Source organism: Molossus molossus, unplaced genomic scaffold (assembly GCF_014108415.1).
Source record: "Molossus molossus isolate mMolMol1 unplaced genomic scaffold, mMolMol1.p scaffold_m16_p_4, whole genome shotgun sequence".
Classification (NCBI taxonomy): Eukaryota; Metazoa; Chordata; class Mammalia; order Chiroptera; family Molossidae; genus Molossus; species Molossus molossus.
Window position 1 is genome coordinate 90,990,417 of NW_023425377.1, and position 12,412 is coordinate 91,002,828.

At 37.1% G+C, this 12,412-nt stretch overlaps 1 protein-coding gene across 1 annotated transcript in view; it reads left to right on the plus strand.

The window, feature by feature from the left end:
• The window catches only part of LOC118615432 (kynurenine/alpha-aminoadipate aminotransferase, mitochondrial-like), a 28,739-nt gene extending 21,446 nt beyond the window's left edge, over positions 1-7,293 (plus strand). Inside the window, 5 exon segments of the mRNA XM_036240377.1 lie at positions 1,059-1,120; positions 1,371-1,435; positions 3,209-3,315; positions 5,967-6,068; positions 7,252-7,293. Coding sequence (XP_036096270.1) covers positions 1,059-1,120; positions 1,371-1,435; positions 3,209-3,315; positions 5,967-6,068; positions 7,252-7,293 — 378 coding nt within the window.
• Positions 7,294-12,412: the final 5,119 nt, after the last annotated feature.

Genomic DNA, 12,412 nt, shown 5'->3' on the forward strand with positions numbered 1-12,412 from the left:
ACCTCCTTCAGAGTCAGGTTGTCTTATTCCTCTGGTGTCCCTAGCATCTAGCCCAGAAACTCCATTAAAAGTGTTGAATTGAACATAATGGAACCGGCCTGGATGAAGTCATGTACCTTGGGCTTCTCTGTCTTAAAGTCTGTAAGGAGAACAGTTGGGAACCTGCTCAGTGACTCATCACCTTCACTGGACATGTACTGACCTCTCTGTCCTGAAGATACTGGTTGGTGTGTACTTAAATGAAAATAAGGTTCATTTTAGAGAACGCATAAATTTCCTCACAAGCTTTGAGAAATTATTGGATCCATCTCTAATGCAACCATGAGAATTAGATCTTAAGGATAGATTTCCTACCTAAGAACTCAAAATATATAGAAACGTTTATATCATATAGGCCCTTTGTTTGATATTTTACATTCCAGAAAGTGCTTTATCAAGTTTGGGGACTTTTTGTATTAAGTTAAGGGACTTTTTTCTTTTCTTTTCTCTTCTTTTCTTTTTTTGTATCTGTTATCAACCTGACTTCACTATCCATTTATGACATTTAGAACTTCCATTTTAGATGGAAAAATCTCCAAGTATATTATATAATTTTATATACTACAACTACTTTATGTTTTTTATATTTCGAGAGGAAGTGCAGTGTGGTATTAAGGAGTGGGGCTGGGCTGGGGCTGGACAGTCTGACTCGACTCCAGGCTCTGTGACTAGCTGTGTGACCTCAGGAAAGTTAACAACCCTTGTGCCTCATTTTCCTCCTCAGTAAAATAGAAATAATAACCTGCTTAATAATGTTATTACTAGATTAAATTAGCTAAAATATATTAATATATTACAATAGTTTCTGGCACATGACAAGTACTATGTAAGTATTTGTCATTTTTATTATCATTGTCATTGTTATTAATTAACATTTATTCCAAATCACCGACTGTATAAACCTTGGTTCAGCTTGTTATATTTTCTTATGGTGGTTTGCATGTACTCAAGATTGATTGGCAAGAAAACACATTTTAGAGGATGAACCGTGACTGATGTTATTGTCGTACCTCTTTTAGCTAATGGTATTGCAGCTTCTTCACCACTGGGGAGAAGAGGGCTTCCTGGCTCACGTAGAGAGGTATCGTATTTCAGGTCCCATTTTTTACATGGAAATGACTCTGCTTTATAATGTTTGATTTTTAATTATTCCATAGCAAAGGAAGAAACATAGCGCTAAAAAGTTTACCACCAGACAAGTCAAATAAATAGACTCTTATTCCCTTATCAAGCATTCATTTTAATCAAGATGGAAAACAGATTCATACAGATCCTCTGAGTTTCTGCAGCCAGTGTACTAAACACATCATTTTCATGTGTCCTTCTTCTAGGGTTATTGATTACTATAGGAAGCAGAAGGATGCATTACTGGCAGCTGCAGACAAGTGGTTAAGTGGTGAGTGGAATTATATCTCGTCCTGTGATAAACAGCAGCACCTCCGTGAGTGGGTGATAAACACTGCACAGTATTCTTAGCAATCCTGGGGGGCAGGGGGAACAAGAGTCCAGGACTCTTCTTGTCAAGAAAATATCCTATAAATAAATAATCTCAGAAGTAACAGTGTGCATACCCTGACACATTTCTACCCGTCTGCTGCAAAGAATGTGTGGTTAAAACAAAACAGACTAATTAGTCTAATAATTAACCAGCAATAAGTTACTTAAAGCTCAATAACATCTATACTCAAAAGTGTTTGGAGTTGCCCTGGCCGGTTTGGCTCAGAGGTTAGAGTTTCGGCCTGCGGTTCAGAGAGACCAGGGTTCAGTTCCCGCTAAGGGCACGTACCTCGGTTGCAGTTTGTCCCCGGCCCTGGTTGGGTTGTGCGGGTGGTAACCACTGGATGTGTCCCTTTCACATAGATGTCTCTCTCTCTCTCTCTCTCTCTCTCTCTCTCTCTCTCTCTCTCTCTCTCCCCCTCCCCCTCCACTCTATCTGAACAAAAAATGGGGAAAAAAATGTCCTCAGTGAGGATAAAAAAAAGTGTTTAGAGTTATTTCAAAGTTTTCCTCTAAGTAGAAAAAGAATTATGAAACAAACAACATACTCTTTTTCAACTAGATTATATAAAGACAAAATACTACTACAATCTACAGAGGACTTCTCATTACAAATGATTTGCCTTTTAATCACTAATCTCATTTATCTGTCTAATAATATACACTGTTAATTTGATTGCAGGATGATTTAGGTTTAATTTTCTGTTAAAAGTAAGAAAATAAAGTGAATACATGGCTTTAACTACATCATTAAATATGCCTTTGGTAGGAATAATAGTCAGCAAAAAATATAAAGTCCTTAATTATGTCACACCTTGTTTCCCATGAAGTCTCGGTAAACATAGAATCATCTTTTTGATACAGAGAGCTATTCTACCATTTTGTACAGCAGAGTTGAGGAATGGGCTTTAATCTACAGCAAGGTTTTTTAGAATATACTAATTAAAATCAAAATAATTATCCTTCCTTCTTGGTTTCTGTATCCTAATACTCGATGAAGCATAAAGCCTCCAAATGCACCTGGAATTCCTGATTTTAAGTACTTCTTTTCATGATTAATTACATTCTGATAAAACCATTAATCCAGTGGACTTCTGACTATTACATAAATGACTGGATTTATGGAAACAATGGAAGAGTCTAGGAAGAGTTGAAGAAACTTCTTCTAAAATGGAGCATATATGGCTCCGGTATGGTTCTAACTAAAGGAAGTGGACATAGGCACTAGATTTCTTGCAGCGCCCCAAGACTGACTAAAATTATAAATATGCACACACGACCCTCCCTCCCTTACCCCTCTCTCACTCCGCCCCCTTTTTTAAAATGTTTTATTGATTTGAGAGAGAGAGAGAGATTTGTTATTTCTCTTATTTATGCATTCATTGATTGATTCTTGTACGTGCCCTGACTAGGGATTGAACCCGCAACTCTGGAGCATCTGGATGGCACTCTAATTAACAGAGCTACCTGATCAGGGTTCACTCACTTTTTGAAATAAAACTCAGAACATCAATTTTCAGGACTCATAAAATTGTATATATATTTTTAAATGCTTTCACTGAAGGAACTTGTATGGGAATCCTAGTTTACAATTACTACAGTTATGCCATTAAATGTTATACATGATAGCAAATAAAGCTTCAGGAGATTTATTCCCTCCTTTTACTTATAGGTTTGGCAGAATGGCACGCTCCTACTGCTGGAATGTTTGTATGGATCAAAATTAAAGGCATTTCTGATGTAAAAAAACTGATTGAAGAAAAAGCCATTAAGAAAGAGGTAAAAAGGCAGAAAAAGTTATATTTTTCTTTAACAGAATTTCTTACTTAAATAAAAATGGAGAAAAATGTTTGTCATTGCTCACCACCCCAACTCCTAATGTTTTAATATCAGATGTTATCTCATTAAAATCATAATAGATTTTTGGGTAAAAATAAATTATTCTTCTGTTCTAAATTAATGGAAATATACTCATTCATCTTTGCTACTGGTTGGTTTAGTGGCTGACAACACAGTCCCTGGAGCCACACTCCTTGGGTTCGAATCCCAGCTCCACCCTTGACTGGATGTGTGGCTTTGGGCAAGTTACCCTCCCTGAGTTTTATCTGTAAAATAGTAGTAATGAGACTTTCTCTCTCCTAAGGTTGTTATGATTATTAAGTTAATATGTATAAAGCACTTAGACTAGTAAATGCTCAATAGGTATTAGCCATTAGTATGTAAAATAGATGGTGTCCCCCACCCCCAATTTTGAACGTAAAGCATACTCATGGTAGCAAACTTAGAAAATGAGCAAAAAATAACAAAAAATATTTAAATAGCCCATAATTTCATCACCCAGATTTTTAAATCATTTTTGGTGTATTTCCTTGAAGAGCTTGTAAATAGCTGGTATTTTGGCTGTGCAATTATTTTACATGGTGAAAATTACACAGAAAAGTTTCTGTCCTGCTGTTTTTACTTCAAATTAGCCCATGATGATTTCTTCTATGTTCTTTTATTTACCTTTCATACTTAAATTATAAGTCTATTTAGATTTCATTTGGGAGCATTGATTAAGCTCAGAAATCTAGATATTTTTCTTTGTAGCTTCCAGTTTACCAAATAACTTATCCTTTCGCCATTAATAAATTCCCTTATCACATTTGTTAGTCTTTCGTAAACAGTAAGATCTGTTTCTAGTATCTATTTTGTCTTGAAGCAATAGAAATGATTGTACCAAGGAACAGATTGTGTTGATGCTGGCAAAGTACCCTGCTAGTGCCTAAGACGTGAAGCCGTCTAAAGATTAGACCTGGTAACTGGCCGGGCTTTAGCCCCACTCCCTTGGAAACTCATTCATCCTCTAACCATCTTACTGGAAGGCAGGACTCATGCTTTATGAACTGTTCTAATCCTAATAACAGCACAGAGTAGTACTTAGTAAATACTTAACTGGTTAATTTCAAAGACAATTTTAATATAACCTATCAATTTTATATTTTCTTTGCTTTTCTATCAAGGCCATTATCTTTAAAATTGTTTAATATATGGCTATTTGTACGTATCTCTGAGCAACATGCTGAGGATACAGACTTCACATATTAATGTAGTTGTTTTCAGTCCTTCCATATATCCTGTTGCATGTACCTTTATTTTTTCTAAATGATCTCCACCTTCATCACCACTGCCTTAGCCCAGACATTGGTCGTCTTGCAAAGAGATTTTTACCACTCCCTCCTCCTCTTACAGCAACTTGCTTCTAGCGCATCCCAAAACTTCTCTGCTATGTTGGGAAAAATGAACTTCCGTTTTATTGTTATTAAGGTCATGAATACCTATCTTCTGCCTTGAAATCTTTTCCCCAGAGTGCCCCTCTTCATTTCACTCCCTACTCATCTTACTTCGCAGACAGTGCCCAGATTTGCACCCTGTGACAACAAGCAGTTACTTCATGCTTTTGAACATCATGATTATACTACATAACAATCTCTAAGTTTTAACACAACTGAAGCTTATTTCTGGCTCACATACAATTTCCAAATATGTGATCTTTGGGCAGCTGTGCTCCAAGCAGTGGACAGAGACCCTGGTTCCTCTGTCTTCTTGCTCTTCAGTCGTCCACACATAGGTTCCACATGGCGACACAATGGAGAGCATGGTGGGTCACAGAGGAAGAATTCTATGGGTCAGGCCCAGGAGTAGCACATATCACTTCACATCCATTGGCTAGGATTCAGTCATCTGTCCACATACAATTAGAAAGAGGCCAGGAGGCAGAGGAAATGTACTTTGTAACAGTGAGCTACCTGCCACAGAGGTCGTCAAGAATCACAGTGGTTCTCACCACTGCGTCTTGACACTTACTCAACATTGTTATTCCTTTGCTTTATATATTACATTTTTTACCTTCTTTCAGTTCTTTGAGCAGGACAATTTATTCCCAACTCGAGGCCTTCACACTCTGTATCTTCTCCCTAAAATACTCTTCCCCTACTTTTTGCTTGGCCAACATCTACCTATCTTTCAGATTCAGCTTAAAAGTCACTTCCAAATTTCATAACTTAAAAGTGGTATCTCATTGTTTGAATTTACATTACTTTTCTAGTTCCATTAAACATTCATGTTTGTTACCATTTTTAATTCCTCTGTAGGCTTCCCTTTTGACCATTAAATTCTGGTGTTGTTCTTCTCAGTTTCTGTGTATTCTTTATATGTGGAGAAGAGGTCGGATTTGATATATTTATTATAAACATTTTTCTGGTTTCTCTGCTTTTAGTTTTGTTGATTGTATGATATACAGAATTTGTATATAAATTTTTTTTTTGCTTGTGATTTGTTTAATTGCCTTTAATCTTAAAAGTCCTTCCCCATTCTGGGATTTGATTTATCTGTATTTTCTCTCTGGTTTTCTTTAATGGTATATTGCTTGTTTCCATAAACTCTCTTAGATATTAATGGTTCCTGGAAATGCTTTCTACATCGATAGCTCAGCTCCTAGCCCTTACTTTAGAGCATCCTTCTCTTTGGCTTCTCCAGAACAAATGGATACGGTAAGTACATTATTCTCTTCAGAGTAACACTAGATTCATTCTATTGTAGGGTGGGTGTGTTCATTTTGTGAGTTATAATATGCTTTAATGTCTTTTTGAGTTTCTGAAAACAGGCATTAGTGGAAAAGTCATAAACTACCATTAAAAGACATTTTACTTTGTTGCTAGACTTCTATAGACAAATGAAGAGACTGAGTTGTAGTTTATGTTTATTGTTTTCAAGAATAGTTTCCAGGCCTACTAAACAGTGTTCATTGATTACCAATATGTTATAAAGAAAATGTCTTTCCTTCCTTCTCAGGATTAATATGAGCCAAAAGTACATATTGAGGCCATCAGTCTCTCTTTCGTTGAGGAAAAAAATATCAGCAAGTCAAGGAGAATAATATTCTCAAATTAATCACAAAGACTAGCTTTAACCAAAATAGCAAGCAAAGAAACAAGTTCCTAAGAACTGTATGTCTGGGAATCCAAACAGAAGATCCATAAATTGAACCGTGCCATTAACCTTAAGATGAGTTTATATTTATCTTTGCAGATGGATTGGTCCTTTGTGTGTTCTTTTTAAAAAAATAATTTTCCTTTATTGATTTCAGAGAGAATAAGAGAGAGGGAGATAAACATAGAAACATCCATGAGAGAGAACATTGACTGGATTCCTTCTGCATGCCCCCCACTGGGGATCATGCCCACAACCTGGGCATGTGCCCTGACTGGGAATCGAACCAGTAACCTCTGGGTGCATGGGTCGACGTTCAACCACTGAGCTACACCAGCCAGGCTGTGTGTTCTCTATTTACCTGCTTTCTCACATCATTAAACATGCTTTTCATAAGTTATTTTTGTTTTTATATAATAGAGTTGGACAATTGAAACTATATAGATTATATACACAAGTGAGAGATTATATGAAAAAACAAAGTAATATGTAGGGTGGAGAAAATATAAAATGATGACCTTGAGGGTAACAACAACAGAAAAATCCTGAGAATCGAATATGCTTATATCTACATCCATGATGACATTGATGGCATCCTGCCATGAAAAAACTGATGTTAAACTTGGTTTCTCACTGCCTCATCTCACCCTTAGATGGATATTCTTTGTTTGACTTTTAAAGTTCTGACAAAGTTTTTCCAAAGAGCATCCTAATTTCATTAATTTTATCTCTTTTCTATTTTAGGCTTTCCAGAGATTAGCCCAACTTATAAAAGAATCTATATGAAGCCATCAAACTCTTCATAGTACTCATGGATTTTCTGGATAAATTACTTCTATGTTTTACCAGCAAAAAATGATCATTGGTTTAGATTTATAGATCGAGTTACATCAGACATGTCATATCTGTAGTCCTTTAAATAGACAACCTTTAAAGCGCCCTTAAGTCTACCAGATTGCCAAAATACATTTATAATCCACTTACACCTTTTGATAAATTTTCAACCTGCAAAAAATTATTTTTATTGTAAATTTTATTGTAAAGCATTCTGTAACTGCTTTATAATTTGCCATATATTTTTTGAAACTAACATTTACAGTAAATTATTTTGAAAGTAAGGAAATAATTCCAATATGGTATATAATGTAAACTTTTTCTACTTTCTCTAGGAAAATTTCATGAAATCTTGTTGCAAAAATTGTTAGAATTTGACCATTATATATTATATCAATAAGAATACCACAGATATTATTATGCCATAAAAATTGCTTTAGAATAAAATTCTGAAACTAAACATACCTAAAGGCATCAGACCTATTAATTCTAAGTAAGAAGGAGAGATGGGACTTAAAAATATTAACTATGTTGCTTTTTTTCATAATAGTACACAATTTACAAAAACACATGATGTAATCTGAATCTACTATAATCCTTTGAGATATTTTTGATATACTATTTTAATGATTTTCTTTCTCACCTTTTAAGAGGTTTATTTTTTCTATCTGATTACTAAAGTAATATATGCTTATCTTAAAATTTCAAACAAGCCAGGAAATACAGTAAAGTAAAGTAAAAGCAGCCACTTATTGTCTCACCCCCCCCCCCATGCTAATTCCTGTCAGCATTTATCATTCATCCTTTTAGATATTTTTTTATGTGTATTCATGTAACATGGAAAAGAACAGGGTCTCATTATGGTAGAGTATCCTACATACCCTGTATTCGTTTTTTTTGTTTTGGTTTGGTTTTTTAAATTTTTTCTTTTTTATCCTCACCCGAGGACATTTTTCCATTTTTTGTTCAGATAGAGTGGGAGGGAGAGAGAGGAAGAGAGAGAGAGAGAAACATCGACGTGAAATGGACACATCGAGTGGCTGCCACCTGCACAACCCAACCAGGGCCGGGGACAAACCACAACCAAGGTACACGCCCTTAGCGGGAACTGAACCTGGGTCTCTCCGGACCACAGGCCGATGCTCTAACCACTGAGCAACCTGACCAGGGCCCTGTATTCGTTTTTTAATGCGGTGTAACAAATTGTCACATTGTTCCAAGACCCAGTCATTGTAAAGTTATAAATTCCTCTAAGGAATTAGGAAATTTACATCATTGTCATTTATGCCATCCTTGCTGTATATAAACATCTGTATAGTAGTTATTATTTAACTGACGTCTGGATGAGATGTTACATCTCCCAACAGTTAAAGTTCTTGAGCAAAAATCTCACCTCAGAGCTCAAATCAGCTAGCTTGAAACCCACATTCTTTTTTCTAGAGCAACCATTGGTAGTTATTTAGGACAGATAGGAACGATGCAGAGCCTGGAGGAGAAGAAAGTGTAAATTAGAGAGATCAATAAAAGTAAGATATGTCTTCCACCTACTTTATTCAGTGGTTTTCAATAATAGCCAAAATTGCTTAGCCTGTATTATATAAACCAGTGCCTGATTTTTGTTTATAACCAACATAAAGTAGTCGATCTGTAAGTTGATTTATAACCCCCAGCTTTAACCAAAATCTATAGAATTCTGTTTCTTCCAGGAAAAACAGAGAATGAGAAAGGCAGAGAAACGAGTGATGATTAGGCTGTCCCTTCTTAGTCCGTTGAGATTACCTTCCCGGACTTTCAAGACTAGAAAACAGGAGCCTCACATGTTGTCCTTGCCATTGTAGATTTTTCCAACCTTTTAAAAACACAATTGGGCAGTATTGAGAAACATTAAAAGGTTTATATTTTTTAGCACGATGTATGAGATACTGTGGATTGACTCGGCATAACTTCTGATTTCCTTCTCGTGACTTTGAGCACTGTAAAGGTGAAATACTACATTTGCAGGCACCTTGTGGGCACATTCCAGGGGTGATTTAAATTCCTTCCTGCAGATGCCTGGATTCAGAACTGAGTTAAAAGGGGGCCCAGGCAGGATGCGAGGCTTCCGTTTGCAGGCAAAGCTAATGCAGTGTGATTTTGTAGCCAACAGCTTCTTGGTGGTTTCTGCTCCTGCAAGAATGACATTCTGGGGCTAGAAATTGTTCCTGGAATCTCCACCTACTTTTTCAGCGGTTCCAATAACTTTGGAAACCACAGAATATGTCATGATAAACGCTGTTGGCTTAAACTATCTGGAGTCATTTTCATTATCTGCAGCGGAATGCCAAGTGGGCCAGTGTGTCGGGGTCTCCAAGACCACCTTCAAGCTTGATGGTTCCCTAAAAGGATGCAGAGAATGTAGAAGTGGTATTCACAGGTACAGTTTATTACAGTGAAAGGATCTGGTAAGATCACGACGGGAAAAGGCACATGCGTCCAAGTCTGCGGGAAACCAGACACAAGCTTCCGGAGTCCCCTCCTGGTGGAGTCACACAGGACGTGCGGGAGTCCTTCAGCAATAATGTGAGACCCCATGTGCAAAGTCTTGTTATCAAGGGAAGTTCACCTGAGCCTCTGTCCAGGGTTTTTATTGGGTCAGTCACATGTACATATATCGTGCCTATATGACTAACTCAGTTACTGAAGCTCCAAACCCACAGCAGGAAAGCTGGTGCTCAACAAATACTACTGTTAGTATAAACAATCTGCAAAAACTTACAGCATGGCTCCCAGCCCCAGGCGTGCAGCACACTCTTATCTGTCAGAATATTCCAAGAGCTCAGGAGCCAGCCAAGGGCCAGTCATGAAACAGCCCTTTCTCAGGAATGTGCACGGTTTGGACAACCCAAAGCTGCTGAGTTAACACTTTCCCATCCTCCAGAAATTCCACTTCTAGACATTTATAGTAAAGAATGACCCAAAATGTGGAAGAAACTAAAAACAAAGATGGTCAATTTAATTTAAAACAGAAAATCCTGGGTGTAGTGGTCAAGATTTTATGACCAAAGGTCTTACAATAGGAAGAGTTATGTCAATTATGGTTCACCCACTTAAGTACATCTTAGGGAACCATTAAAAGATTATTATGAAGCAGTATCATGCATTTTATGAAGCATAATGTTAAAATGAATATATATATGTATATATATATATACACATATATATATATATATATATATAATATGGACTAAAAATTCAAAGTAAAAGAGTATACATATACTTTAATTACAACTATGTAAATACTAAGAAGACATCTACCTAGACAGCAACTATTGGGTAATTTTTTTCTTTATTTTCAAAATATTCTCTAACATGGCCCTTTACTTGTATAACTTAAAGATAATTATTTTAATACCTTAAGCAAACTAGTCACTCTTTTTTCAGTTGGATAAGTAGAGAGTCTCAAAGGCAATAGTAAAAAGTGTACCTGTCAGCATTAGGGGACAAGTACCATGTAATGGAAAATCAAACTGGAAGTCATATCTGTACAACCATAGTCAATTTGAACCTGGTCTAAAATGTCAGGTTTAATGTCCTCTGGTTGGGCTATGTGATCTCTTTATGGAAGCCACAGTGTCACCATTGATGGTCCAGAGTGAACTGAAGCAGCTGGAACCTCTGGACCTGGTGGTAGTCAGATGGCTATTTCAAGATGGCCTGAAATGCAACAGTTGTCACTTGACATGGTTCTCTTTGAACTTACACTTGAATATTTATTTGTTGACTTTAGTAGTTTCCTCACCTCCAAGCAAGAAAGTCTAATGTGCCCCTCTAATGCCTTTACAGCATGGTGAATCCAAGTTCCTTTACAAATGCTAACGAAATCTGCAGTGGGTGGCCATTACTAGCTTTGTCAAAAGTAAGTTTAATTAAAATGTTGGGAGAATCTAAAAATATTAAGGAAAATCAAATATTGGCTAAATGTCTCATTTTAACTGGTGATGTGTAGTTGTTAAGATTTTATGTTTCCTGAGGTCAGGAACTTCTTTCTCTGGCTAAGTTGCTTTCCTTTCCTAAGCCTGCTTTTTTAATTCATATTTTATGTCATGTACTTATTGTAAACAGTTTTTTTGTTTTGTTTTGTTTTCCTTTATTGATTTTAGACAGAGAGGAAGTGAAAGGGAGAAAGAGATAGAAATGTCGATGACAGAGAACATCAACTGGCCACCTCCTGCGTGCCCCCCACTGGGGATTTGGCCCACACCCTGGGTAAGTGTCCTCACCAGGAATTGAACTGGCAACCTCTTGGTGCATGGGTCGATGCTAAACCACTGAGCCACACTGGCCAGACCTTTTTGTAAACAGTTTTATGTCTTTTTTAACTTGCAATTGATAACTGAAATTGAACATTTAAAAACTAACCTGAGATAGGGTCATAATTTCAGTAATACTTAGTATTTAAATCGTGAAAATGCCCAGACACTAGAATAATGTGTTCATTAGAATCCTTGGAAAAGCAATCAAATTTAGAACCCAACAGAGCTCTTACTGAGTTTACATTTAAGGAAGAAACTAAGAAAATAAAAGCCTTCTCACTGCACGTCAGGAGTACTGGAACCTGATTTGAATGGGCAGACCGTTTGCTGCCCTCCAGGCTCGTGGCAGAGCAACTGTCCGCCAGCCTCAGCTCCCAGAGATTTGCCACAGGGTCTGAACCATCTCGGGAAGGAAGCAACAAAGTAGCAGGGGACCTACAATTCCCCAGACCCCTGATTACCACCCTTCCAGCAGTATAGAGCAAAAATCGAAGGACTAAGGGAGACAGGGAGGGCAGACCTGCACACACTTGACCTAGCAACTTTGGTTCCAAGAATTTATCTTAAGGAAATAATTTAAAGACTTTCGTCACAGCATATATCAGTGGAAGAATGAAACAGCCTAGATGTTTAGTCACAATAGTCCTAGTGCCCCCACCTGGCCCTACTTCCTTCACCTAACTAATTTCTTCTCACCCTACAGGGTTCAGTTTAAATTCCACTTTCCAAAGGAACCCCGCCCTGGGCCCCAAGACAGGTTAGGGCCTTCTGTGAATTAC